Source organism: Lactuca sativa, chromosome 3 (assembly GCF_002870075.4).
Source record: "Lactuca sativa cultivar Salinas chromosome 3, Lsat_Salinas_v11, whole genome shotgun sequence".
NCBI classification, from domain to species: Eukaryota; Viridiplantae; Streptophyta; class Magnoliopsida; order Asterales; family Asteraceae; genus Lactuca; species Lactuca sativa.
This window is the reverse complement of record NC_056625.2, coordinates 52,701,118-52,715,618: the sequence shown is the minus strand read 5'-3', so window position 1 is coordinate 52,715,618 and position 14,501 is coordinate 52,701,118. Positions and strand designations below refer to the sequence as shown.

At 33.2% G+C, this 14,501-nt stretch overlaps 1 protein-coding gene across 1 annotated transcript; it reads right to left on the bottom strand.

Annotated features, from left to right (window-relative positions):
• Nucleotides 1–8,650: 8,650 nt before the first annotated feature.
• LOC111914464 (kirola) lies at nt 8,651–9,685 on the bottom strand. The gene is made up of 2 exons (XM_042900110.2): nt 9,305–9,685; nt 8,651–9,184 (listed from the first exon to the last, which is right to left on the bottom strand). Exons 1-2 carry the CDS (start codon nt 9,489–9,491, stop codon nt 8,913–8,915), a joined length of 459 nt encoding a protein of 152 aa, XP_042756044.1. The 5' UTR covers nt 9,492–9,685; the 3' UTR covers nt 8,651–8,912.
• Nucleotides 9,686–14,501: the final 4,816 nt, after the last annotated feature.

The window sequence follows — 14,501 nt, the reverse complement described above, 5'->3', positions numbered from 1 at the left end:
CAATTAGGTCAAGAATATACTTATATATATCATAAAATCGGATTTATATTGATCTAATATGATTAACACAAGTATCTCAAAGACAAACAGCAAGAAATCCCGAAGTTTCCTTTTTTCTGACGCTCGAACTCGCCGAGTACCCAAATGGACTCGCCGAGTACCACCATGGGACTCGCCGAGTTCATCAGCCAGAGGACAAAAAAAAACGATTTTTTCAGCAACAAACAAGCAATCAAAGTATGAATTAAATAGAAACCAATCTAGGCTTTGATACCACTGATGGTTTTTTAGCCATATGAACATTCCTATGTGCACATGCAACCCTAATGCTTGGATCTAGGTTTCTCTAATTGAACATACATTGAATCCAAGACTTCTAATGGCTAATATACAATAGCAATAATATGAAATCAGAGATTAGAAGTTTACCTTGAATCACTTGCTTGATCTTGTTGTCCTTGAGGCTTTAGAGTCACAATTGGCACTCCTCTAATGGCTTACAAACACCAACTAGCAAGGAGGATGATTTGAGAGAGAGGAAGGAAGAGAAATTCGGCCAGGGTTTCTGCTCAAAGCATAAGTCACGAAATCCCTTAGCCCTTGGGGTCTATTTATACTTGTAAGGCTCCTAGGGTTTTACCCTTAAACCCTAATTGGATAACTTAAGCCCTGAGCAATCCAAATCCTTTCCATGATAAGCCTTGGATGATTTTATGGCTATCCTTATCCCTAGAAATCGTCCACCCCTTATCCGTAAAGGATATATAGCCCAAAGTGCAACTATCAAACAATTGACAGTTTCTACCCCTTTATTTAATTAATCTCTTTAAGTCACCAAATTAACTCCTAATTAATTTATGACTTATATTAATCAAATAATAATATTATTATTCCTTATATTATTCTTATAATATATTTATAATATTCCTTCTCTCATAATAAATCATCCTGTCAAGTTGCTATGGTAAAGGCAACCCAAAAGGACCATGCACAACTGGGTCAAATACTTACCTAATATAGTTGCAGCCTTAGACAGTATTCCAACAGATACATGTCACGATCCGAGGAGACTTCAGCGATTATCATCGGACGGCTGGGAACACGCCACGTCAACGACTTCGTATCAGATCTCGCAAAATCGAGTACAAACTTTAAAAATTCGTAACATTCACGTACGAGCTCCATTTCTAATGTCCTTTTTATACACGAGAAGGCGGGAACGTACTCTACAACTTTCGTTTAGACTTCGTTGGCTAATTTTGACTCAATTTTAAATTTATATTACTAACAGGCCGGGACAGGATTAGTCCGTTAAACCCTCTTAACTTCTTCATCCGACATCCATTTTCGCCCATCTTTTTCTCTTTACACTTCTCTTAACAAGATCTTTGATTCTCGTTTAGGTCATGTCGACTAAAAACCACTCGATCTAATATTCGAATTTCGGGTTGTACACTGCTAATCCAAAACTTCGAATAATCATAACTTCTTCATATGAAGTCAAATTTGGGCGTTCTTTTTATTGATGTTCTTAGTTTAACATATTCTACGACTTTCGTTTCGAGCGCTAAGGCTAAATCTCGCTCTATCATAAATTCACTATTTACGCTTCCCGGTGCCGTGCCGGTTCCGACGCGAAACTTCGACGGGTCATAACTTCTTCGTTATAACTAGGATTTCGGCATTCTTTATATGTACGAAAACCTCATGACATATTCTAAAAATTGGTTAATACTATTTATTATAAATAATATTTTGTCGAAAAGTCGTTTTCGACCCCTATTGCCTCTAAATTGACGAGCCCGGATCTACGGGCGTTACAGCATGGTCCATTTGGGTTGCACTTCACCCAAACTATTTATGGATAATTTTATGAGAGTTGTATACTTACGATTTATTAATATATTATAAGTTATAATATATTAATATAAAGTCATGTTACTTAATTAGTTTTAATCTTGAATTAATTATGAATTAATTTAGTGATTAAAAGGAAGACTAATTAAATCATGGGCTATTATATTTATATGGTGTGGGCTAACACTCATTTGGAAATGGGCTAAGTTTATATGGAAGTCCATGGATGATCCAAGCTTTAACCCATGGATCCTTGGAAGAGGAAAAGACATGGGTTATTAGGGTTTCACCCTAGCCATGCACACTATATAAACAAGCTTATGTTGCATGAAAAACACCCCTAGCGTGTGTGTAATAGTGGTGGCCGATTTCTAAGTGTTAGGATACTCTCTCATACGTTTTCCAAGTTTGTGGTGATTTGTGATTTCCATTTGAGGCATTCACATTATTGGTGCTTGGCTCTCAAACTCCAAGGAATCAACAATCAACAAAAGGTATGTAATTCATCTAGTTCTTTTATGTTTAAAAGTACCCCGTGCCATGCTAGATAGGTTATAAACCTTGGAAAATAATATTTTGCATGTATCTTAGACAAACATAGATCCAAGGTTTATTAGGGTTGCATGTACACTTAGGAAGTGTTAGAATGCTCAAAACCCAACAGTGGTATCAGAGCCTAGGCTTGTTTGTTTGATACTTGATGCAAAATAGTGAAAAAGGTCGAATTTTTGTTGTCTGCCTGATGAACTTGCCGAGTCCATGGGGGGAGTCGCCGAGTTCATTATGTAAATTCATCCTACTCGCCGAGTAGGTTCGTGCACTCCGTGAGTAGAAGCCTCAGAATGCAGATTTTCGACTTTTGCTGCTGGAAATGGACTAGAAACATTACCCTAAACTGTTTTGACGTTTTAAAACTTGTTTTAGTTGGTGTAATGGTTGTTCTAATCCATTTACAATAGCATATATCAAAATTTCATGCTTTGTATGTGTTCATATAATTCTTGAAGCTTTGATAATCATGTTCATGTTCTTATGAATTTAGAAGATGATAGGAATTATTTGTTGAATTGTTTAGGATTAATTCTTGATCATTTATGTGTTTTAATGGAGTCCATAATTTGTCCTCAAGTTATGGATATCCAAAGGTCACTTCTTTTAAACACACATTTAAACACATAAGTTACATGAAAATGAAGAGTCTTCATTTTTATGAACCTTTAATTCATAAGTTATGAAATGAAAAGTTTTGGATAGTTAAAAAACTTGCCCTCAAGTTTTGGAATTTGTAAAGTTTCACACACTTTAATAAACTTTAATTCCAACCCTTAGAGTTTTAATAGTTAAAATTCAACACTTATACTATTTATAACATTAATGGTTAATTATTATATATATGTATAAGAATAAGTCGTTCTACCGTTAGTAGGTCTCATTCACGAAGCCGGTCTATAAGGGGAGTATAAGGTTGTTGCCTATAAAACGGCAGCTTAATGGGTGTCCACTCTCACCCACCGCTTCCTTGATCCGTGGAGGGTCGTTAGCCGAACGGGAAGGACAATGACTTTAAATCCTCATTAAAAGTATAATGATTATTATAAAGTAACTAAATATTTTAATTCCCAATCTTAGTTACTTTAGGAAAAATGTGAACATGGTGCTAGTCCATGGAATTCACACTTTGTACCATACCAAGTCGTTGGTGGAGCGTGTGTGGTTAACCGACACACTAACTTGGACTAGTAAGGATCACGAAGGGTGACTTAATGTTTGTCATAGATCAATGGAGCGTGTGTGGTTAACCGGCACATGGATTAGGTGATAATATTAAGGGTACCAAGTGAATTAGTGTGGTTATTCACACCTTGTTTTGTGATCCTCGGCATCCTAGTCACAAAACTTGAAGGGCACAATCGAGATTGAAACATGTCATTGAAAAGTTCAATGAATCTCAAAAGAATCTAGGAATTTCAAATCCAATTAAAACCTAATAATTCATTTCGTTTTTCATGGTGGAAATTGGTGAATTGTCATTCACCTACGTTTCAAATATGTTATTACTTAGATTACGGCATCCCTCTTCTAAGTATAATATATTGTGATTGGATCCTAGTCTTAATATTACATTTGGGTGTCTTATTAAGGACTCTATATATCTAATCTAAACTTGTTTTCTTCTTTCAGATGTCTTCCAACACTAATGCTTCGGGCTCTAACCCAACTGGCTCTTTCTCTCTCTTGAATCTTTGTGGGAGAGTCATCTTTGATGGTTCCAATTTCATGGACTGGATTAGGAACATCAGGATGGTTACTCGTTATGAGGACAAGGAATATGTCCTCGATAAGGAGTTAAACGAGCTTGATGAGTCCACTGCTACTCCTGAGGAGATTGTTGAATTCAGGACACATGAGAGAGATGCTACTAAGGTGGCATGCATCATGATGGCCATGATGACAGCCGAGCTCCAAAAGTCCTATGAGGACTTCTACCCTTTTGAGATGCACCAAGATATGATGGAAAGGTACCATCAGAATGCTCGTCAGGAGCTGTATGAAATAATCTCCTCCATGATAACAACCCGCATGAAGGATGGTGAATCCATCATAGGCCACATGTAAAACATGCAAAGGTATGTGGACCGTTTGCTCAAGCTGAATGTGAACTTCCCTGGGAAGTTGGCAATTGACATCATTTTGCACTCCTTACCTTCTTCTTATGACCAATTTCGTATGACATATCATATGAACAAGGAGGAAGTTACTCTTAGCAAACTTCAAGGACTCTTGAAGACCGCTGAAATCGGTCTTAAGGGCAAGGCGGTTGTTACCTCTACTACTCCTACTCCAACATCTACCCCTGTTTTGCCTATCCGGCAAGGCAAAGGGAAAAAGAGGAAGTCCCCTTCGAAGGGTACCAAGGGAAAGTCTCTTGAAGGCTCCTCATCAAGGACCAAGAACGGTTCTGTCACTCATTCTGCCATTCCCAAGGATGTTGATTGCTACTATTGCCAGGACAAGGGGCACTGGAAGCAAAACTTCCCTAAGTACTTGCAGGATCTAAAGGATGGGAAAGTGAAACCCACCCATGCAGGTATTTACACAATATTGTCTAATTACTCACCATATTCTAACTCTTGGGTGCTTGATACAGGATGTGGTATTCACATATGTTCAAATTTGTAGGGTCTAAGAAGAAGTGAGGATGAGGAGAACGGAAAGATAAACTTGATCATGGGGAATAGGAAGGCTTCACCTGTTTCCAAGATTGGAGTTTATACTTTGTTGCTGAATAATGGGTTAAAATTAGATTTGAATAAATGCGTGTACTCGTCTGAAATGGCGAGAAATATTATTTCCTTTCATGTTTTGTACAAACAAGGTTTTACCTTTTCGTTTGATAATGAATGCGGTGGTATTAATGCTTTCTTTAATAATGTGTTTTATTTTAAAGCATTACCTTGTGATGGTGTGTATGAAACTGTGTCAATTGTAGACAACTTAGGAAATAATGTATTGTATATTGATTCTTCTACTAGCCTAGATAAAGCATCATTGTGGCATTGTCGTCTTGGACATGTAAACAAGAAACGCATATGCCAACTCCAAAAGAGTGGAGTATTGGAGTCATTTGACCTTAAATCGGATGATAGTTGTGAATCTTGTCTACTTGAAAAGATGACAAAATCACCCTACACTGGTACTTGTGAAAGGGGTGAGGGTTTGTTGGACCTAATACATACTGATGTATGTGGGCCATTCAAAACCGCAACAAGGGATGCTAATCGTCGAGTGCAGCTCATGACTCGTCGAGTCCTTAGTACTCAGAAATCACAAAAACCGGAGTCAACTCATCGACTTGCTAGTCAACTCGTCGAGTCCATGCATAGTCTAGAAGACCGGGGAAAAACCCTAACCACTCGTTGAGTTGTCTCATCCACTCGTCGGTTTCACTCTGAATCGAGAAAACGGGAAAACCCAACTCACTGAGTTACTCAACCCTTTCTCATTAAACTCATTCTAGTCGATTCCAATGCTCCAAACTCCAGATCCAACCTCCTAGGATGGAGTTACCACGTAAAGTTGCTAACTTTACGATCACGCAAGGCCTCACAAGGCTAAATCACCTAAAACTAAGCTCAAGAAGGGGGTTTAGGACATGAAGAAGGGTCAAAGCTTCATACAGCTATAAGCTTTATGTATATGGGACCTAGAGAAGTCCAGATCCGAAACTCATAACCCCTGGGCAAGCTTAACTCGATAATTTGCATATCTTTTTGTGGCCCTTGATAATTTTCTTTCTAACGGCCTAGATTGGTTTCTTGCTTCGTAAAACGCTCTGGCGTATTGGGCCGACAGAGCATGAGTAATATTTATATATTTATATAAATATAAGTGTATTCATATATGAATCCACCACCTCCCTCCACCACCACTATCACCTTCACCACCACCACCAACAACCGCCGCCACCTCCAACACCACCTACCGTCGCCATATTTATATATAAATAACCACTTTCTCTATACTTATTCATATATGTACACACTTATTCATATATTAATATAAATATCCATATAAGTATTCATATATGAATATGACTTGTTCCGTCGGCCTGGTACGCTAGAGCGCTTAAGCGGCAGATTCGAAATAAGTGGCTCAGATTCATTCCCTCATTTTCAATATTTTTTTTCTCAATTGAACCCTCTCTCTCTCTCTCTCTCTCTCTCTCTCTATATATATATATATATATATATATATATATATATATATATATATGTGTGTGTGTGTGTGTGTGTGTGTGTGTGTGTGTGGTCCGGATCCGGTAGAAACTCAAAAATGATAGGAACCGCTACAACAATTCTCTATCACACACTTCGTCAAGGGTATAAACGTCAAACGGAATTACTTATTCGTAACACGTTCACATGCGACACACGTCCGTAGAACGTAATACAAACTCGAGGAAATAATTAAGTGTAATGAACGTCCACGGAACGTCATTTAAATGAGTTTTTCTTTTCTTTTTTGGTTTTTATTATTATTTTTTAAGAAAATATTAAAAAAAAAACTTTTTGAGAGTCATATATACTTCATCTCATCCGAATTTTGGTTTTTTGATTTTTAAAGATGTTTCACAATCAACAACAGTGGTGAGGTTTTCGTCAATTAATTGTGAATTACATATCAACATTTAAACAACAAACCAATTTCATTAACCTTCCTAAATGATTTAATCAATTTAAAAAATTGCTAATCAATCTTTCATACAATTCATGAACTATAGTTTAATTAAAACAGAAAAAATAAAACAACAATGGAAGAAAACAACACAAACTAGAATAAAGAAATTGGAATAATTTTCACAAATGGGTACTTGTTAACAACACAAATCGGTCCCTTGAACAAAAAATTTCATCAATTTAATCAATATCATCCATATTTCATCAATTTCAATAATTATTATTCAATAAATCAGCAATTAACAAATCTATAACTGTTAACACAATATTCATCAATTTACAGTCAACACATATCCATACAAGGAACAAATGACATGCAGTGCAAGGAAAATCGAAATCAAAATAACAAATCACATACAATACAACGAAAATCGAAAGGTGACATTTTCTTTGCTAATGAAAATCGAAAATCAAGACAAACAAAACCAAAATTGAAGTTTGCACTTACCTGGTCGGAGAGGGAGAGACGCCGGCAGAGAAGATCGTCGGCTTGGAGGAAGACCGCCGACTACTTTGGAGATCGATGAACGAGAGAGAAGAGAAGAACGAGCGGCGGACAAAACGAGAACGAGAAGAGAAGAACGTATCTTCAATTAATTAGGGTAGTTGGGGATATAAAAATAATTTAAGTTTTAAGGGGTGCAAAAGTTACAAAAAGTCAGGTTCACCTGACTTTTCAAAATTCTCGTTTTTCCTTCTTTCAGAAAAGTTGTTTTTAAAATATCTTTTCCCTTTACCAAATATTTTTTGGTTTGTTTTTAACTTTTAAGAAAAGATAAAGACTAAAAGTTTGTTTAAAAGATAAAGTTGATATTCACGATGACTCTCAAGAAGGAAATATAGAAAAGAATAGATTTCGATTTGGGCTTAAGAATTACTTAAGAATAGTAACAATATTAGTCACTAGGCTCGAACATATATGTATGATGAACAATATAAAAAAATTATATTGGGCTTGAATTTTAATTGGATGAACAGTAATCGAATTTTTAGAAAATGATTGTGATTTTGAAATTTGATCTAAAAATATTAATTGGATCAATCAACTGGGTATGATCCAATGAGGCAAATCGATCAAAAATTGAAAAACGCAAAGTACGAATCGAAATCATGGACGTTTTGGAATCCATTTAAGACATAGATATGAAACATGATTCGTTATTTAGGCAAACCTTAGGATATATAAGTAATATATATGCTATGAACTTATTTAATCACATAAATTGTGCTATGAACTTATTAAATTGGTTTCGGTGAGTTTGATTCCTGGAGAGCCTCTTGTCAACATGGAGAGGTATTAGTTCATGGGAATCCGTGATTTAGATGTTTAAATATCTCTTCTGTGTTCGATTACATATTCATCTAAGTGCACCACCAAACAACACGAGATAAGCCAAATTCAATCATATAGATCGAGATTGCAGCCAACCTGTACTCACCAAAAGAGATTCAAACATATTACATAAACGTTCCATAGTTCCTTAGTAAAATTAATGACAAAACACCAAAATAAAATTATTTGAGGCTTTAAAGGCCATGCTGTCAAAACAACATCAAAATCTTAAATCATTCCACAATTTTTCACATTTCATGAACCATTCCAAAGTTTTAAACTTACAGAAAAACATAAACAGAAAAAGTGACTATCAAAGGTGAGTTTTAGTTTCAAAAAGTAAACAAAAGATAAAACAATTCCAACAAAAGTAATTGAAATACACCATAACACCATGCTAGTTTACAATACAGATACATATCTTCACAAGCAGTCAATATTTACTACCAGCATTTGTTTATCGAGCATATCGGCAACATAATGGATCATGATTGCTTGAGAAAATGAGCATCCATATTTCCAGCAATTCCACAAAGCAAGTCCAGATATTGTGTTGGATCAGGTATACTTGCATTCACCTTCTCGAACTCCAAAGTCCAAATAACCAACTTCTTATCACCCACATCTTCGGTCTTAAGGGTGATGATAAATGGATTATACACCTCCAAGATATTTCCTTCAATCACTCTGAACACAATTTTGTGTAACTCATCATCAACTTCTTCAATGATTTCTTTCGCAGTTTCCAGTTTTCCATCTACAGAAAAAACCATAATTAGTTTAATTGTACATACATGTATAGATATATGTGTGTGTGTGTATGGATCGAACATAGAACAAGTTTTTATGTTGAATTAACACGGATGAGTTAGTTTACCATGGTAGTAGTGCCACTGAATGACAGATCCAGGAGCACCCCATTGACCAGAAACTAAATGGCAAGCTTCAACCTTATCAGGGTCGACCACTGCAGAGTCGAATGGTTTGTGCTTGTAGAGTTCATAGATGAGGTGACAATCGCTTTTGATTTCAACTTCACTTGTTATCTTTCCTGTTGTAGCCATATCTATTTTTCTTGCGAGCACTAGCTAGCTAGGTAGTTAGTTGTCCCCTTTAATTGTAGTACTTGAACAACTGATAATGAGGCACTTATATATGGATGATGCGCGTGTTTTCCTACTTGTACCAGTGCTTGTACTCTTGTACATCTTCAAGCTTTACATGTCATGAGAATTTTAACGAACATTAATATTAATATAGCACTTCCACTGTGGGACCAATAGAGACAGGTAACTACACCATACTGACAAATGACTTTATTCGGGGAAGGTTTTCGATTCCAACACTGAAAAATACGGCCGGCGATAATGCATAAGGACTGGACCAACGCTAAAGTTTGGATACACATGAGCATATTTCTTAAATATATCAGGTAGCTTTTGTATAAATCATGAAAGATAGCAAGATTAATGAAAAATGTAATGATAAACAAAAATTAATTTCCTTATATACCAAATATTATAATATTACTAACACATGTTTAACATACAAAGAACAAATTTATCACAAGACACAAGTTTTTGACAAGCATTGCTATCGTGTTTTTATATATATATATATATATATATATATATATATATATATATATATATATATATATATATATATATATATATATATATATATATATATATATATATATATATATATATATAAGCTAGTTATTACTCGCTCTACTCGTTTGGTGCTTCCATGTCCAGAACTCTATTTGCTTCTTCATTTTATAGAAATTCAAGAGCTAATGTATATTACAAATTTCTTTTATGTGTAGATTACAACTAAATTTTTAGTAAGCACTCAAAAAATCAAAAAGAAACTTGCACAAACCATTATTCAAATTTTTCGGTGTATATACATAATACATCTATTTATAGAGGAATTAGTAAATCGTAAGAACAACAAACCAAAAAAAAAGACAATTTGACAAATAAATGTAAGCCTGTAAAACTCCCACCACCATTCACATGGCAGCAAAACAACCACTACTATGTTTTCTGGCAACATCATTTTCCCACGAGAGCACCTAAATCAAAATATATTAATTTAAGGAAATTAGATATAACCCTATAAAATCTGTACAAACAAAAAGCAAACAAAATCAAAATCAAGTTAACAAACATAAACATAAAATGGGATGGGAATGGAAACGATGACTACATACCTCCCACATCCATGATATTCTATCATTCTTTGTGTGGAGCTCCATAATTGACTTCAACGTGTGCCCATAATTATGACCTATAACACGAAGACGAAGACAACCGGTTGTCATTAGAAGAGTAATAAATAGTGAGTTGCTCGCTTATATATATATATATATATATATATATATATATATATATATATATATATATATATATATATATATATATATATATATATATATATATATATATATAGGGAAGAGTTATATGGAAAATGAATGATTAGGGCAACACATATTTGAACCAATGAAAACATGACAACACATCATTTTCACAATAACTTCCACAATACATTACTTGTAAAGAAAGAAATGGACACGTGTCATTTGATTATTGGTTCCGGTAGATGTTGCCCTAGTTATTTGTTTTCCATAGAACTCATTCATATATATATATATATATATATATATATATATATATATATATATATATATATATATATATATATATATATATATATAAACAAAAATTTAAAAATAGAGATACGAAAACAAAAACAAAGTATAAGGATGTTTTAGAAGAAAGGAAAATATGATGTTATAATACATAAATATATGAACGCAGATTCATATTTCTTGAATTCAGCCCAAATTAATAAAAGCAAAAAAGATTGAGTTACTCTAAACATATAATTATTAGTAATTGTATAGAAGAGAACTACAAAATACGACTTGCCACATCCATTAGCATCGATTGCAGATCAACACACAACTGTATAGAAGAGAACCACATGTCATTTACTTAGTATATTTCCCGGATGCTTATCAACAACAAATCTCGTTTTATAGCTAGCACCTGTAGATGGATGTAAACTGAAACTCAATTTTACCTGAAAATCTTGAAATCTTTGAGTTGAGCCTCAACTGACACCCATCAACTCTTTGTTCATGTAATAACTAGCTTTATATATGATTTTATATATATATATATATACATATATATATATATATATATATATATATATATTAGGTATAAGTTGGTGAAACTGTAGATAATCATGTATAGTTGACGTGCAAAAAATTGAAAAGAAAAAAAAAAACAATGTTTCGTACCCGAAATGTTGGAAATAAGGAAAATTCGTAGTTAATCCATCGGAAAATAGGAACATATGGTCGTTTCCGTCAGTACTCCGTCGATAATTACTGACAGATTTTCCTTATTTTTGACATTTTGGGCACCCAACTTCGTTTTTTTCGCTCATCTACTACACATGATTATCTACACTTTCACCAAGTTATACCTAATATCTATGTGTGTATAGCGGTGTACGCCTTTCAATCTGTTACTCGTTTCATGCTTTAACATTACAATCAAATTCACACATATACATACATACACATTCATATACATAAACATACACATATACCTAATATCTACGTGTTTATAGAGGATTATGTATGTGTATGTGTTTGTGTATATGTATATGTATATATATATATATATATATATATATATATATATATATATATATATATATATATATGTGTGTGTGTGTGTTTGTATACCTGTGTATGTATGTGTGTCTATGTCCACATATAATTATAAAATTAATTATAATTATAATTTTATTAATAGTATTGTGATAGTACTCATAACTATAAAATTAGTGATGATCATGGGCAAAATTTTAAAATTTTGATTTAATCCGTCCATCCCAAAATTTGATCCAACTTTCTCCAAAATATATAGTGCTTAGGTTTAGGGTTAGTAAATTAATCCTGCTACCCCCAAAATTAGGCTTAGGTTTCCTACCATTCACTCTAAGGTCGGAGGGTGTGTGTGCGAGGAGTTTCCCTCACTTTTTGTTTGTCACGTCATCTTTTTCTCTGCTTTTCCTTCCCTTACCAAAAGTCAAGGTGTGTGTGGGAAGCTTTATTCATTCTTTTTTTTAAATAAAATTAATTGAATTTGATGAGATATATATATATATATATATATATATATATATATATATATATATATATATATATATATATATATATATATTAATTGAGTAATAAACATAAAAATCACTTAAAAATAAAAACCACTTCATTCATTTAAAATTACATTAAATTAAGCAAGATTAAGAGTAAAATAAAATTAAAAAAAAAAAAACTTGAAAACAACAAATATTAAAAAAACACAACTTAAAAAACATAATTAATCTCCGAATTTTAAAAAACCAAAATACGTCACTCAAAATCATCGTCCTTGTCATCGACAATATCGTCATTGTCGTTCTCAACAACATCAATCACGTCCTCGTCATCTGAATCATCGCTTTATACGAACATATCTGAATCCTCATCTAATTCGTTAAAGAAATCATTGTGTCAATACTCAATACTCAATGGCGGTTTTGAAAATATGCAACAGTCTTGGCAATGACATAACCGGCAAATAATGCCTCCACTTGAGCATTCGATTCGATAATGAAGATGATGACATTGTGTTTTAGTGTTTTGTTAAAGAGAATACGTAGAAATGGGTTAAAAATAATGTTGGATTGTGTTAGTATATAGAGTGGGTAAATAATTAAATAAATATTATATATATATATATATATATATATATATATATATATATATATATATATATATATATATATATATATATATATATATATATATATCTGTTTGTCACTTACTAAATGTCGTTATTTTGCTTTTCCATTCAATATTAGGCAAATTGCTAACTTTATTAGGGTTAGAGTCCGAATGGTTAATAATACTTGATGTCTATTAAGTTACTTAAAACTTGGAAGGATCGTTGATTTCTAATATGTTTTAGATGATTTCATACAGGGGTTTAAGAGCTATACAAAGTTATACCTGCTTATATATTTTCTCATGTAAGTTGACATCCATTTTTATGATTATTTTATGTAAATTAAATACGTGTAATATCTTGTAGAAAGTAGAATTTATTTGTATTTGTATGAAATGTATCGGAGACTTAAAAAACCCTACCACCCCGGCACCCCATCATTCATAAGATCTATAAAAAATTTCAATCAAATCTTCAACTAAATATATTTTATCCCACGAAATGTCAATCATATTATTTTCAATAGGCTTGATTGACAGAGCTAGGTTGGAATTTTTATTAGAGACATTTCCGCATTTGTTGATGATTGTCTTTTTAGAAATCTATCCACATTTCCTTTAAATAATCAAACATAAAACCTGTAAATAGCATATTTAAAACATAATTTATTGGAAACCTAGTTCAAAATTTTTAAAACAGAATGTAAGGGTGCGTTTGGTTGTGGAAAATTTTCCAGTTTTCTAGGAAAATTTTCCAAGAAAATCGGAAATTTCGAAAACGCGTTTGGTTCATTCAGTTTTCCAAAGTTTTCTATGAAAATGAAAATTTTCAGTTTTCCACATTGTATGTAAATTAGAAAAGTGATTTTTATAGTTTTCCAAAGTTTTCCAAATTTTTAAGATGGAAAATGAAAACTCCACCCTTTCCAACCAAACGCGTTTTTATTGAAAATTGAAAATGAAAACTCAACCCTATTTTCTGAAAACATTTTCATAGAAAATGAAAACAGTTTTCCACAACCAAACGCACCCTAAATAACAGATATCAAAGAAAAAAACAAAACTTGTTATTATATCAAATACTAGAACTAATAAAATTCACCACCAATTCGTTTTTTAGACTAAATACCAGCAGCGTTTATCTTCCCCTCGTCTGATTGGTTCATATGCTGGACAATTTCCTGTCTTTCACTGTTGGCTTGATTGCTAAACGTCTCATTTGGGTCTGAACCGGTTAAGACTTCATCAGTGTTATGAAGTTTCTCAGCAGTATTTAATAAAT

Bases quoted from the DNA above. Each gene is read 5' to 3' on its own strand.
- LOC111914464 (XM_042900110.2), bottom strand. From the start codon at position 9,491: ATGGCTACAACAGGAAAGATAACAAGTGAAGTTGAAATCAAAAGCGAT. The intron at 9,185-9,304 runs GTAAACTAACTC...TTTTTTCTGTAG, and splicing joins TCAGTGGCACTACTACCATG to ATGGAAAACTGGAAACTGCG.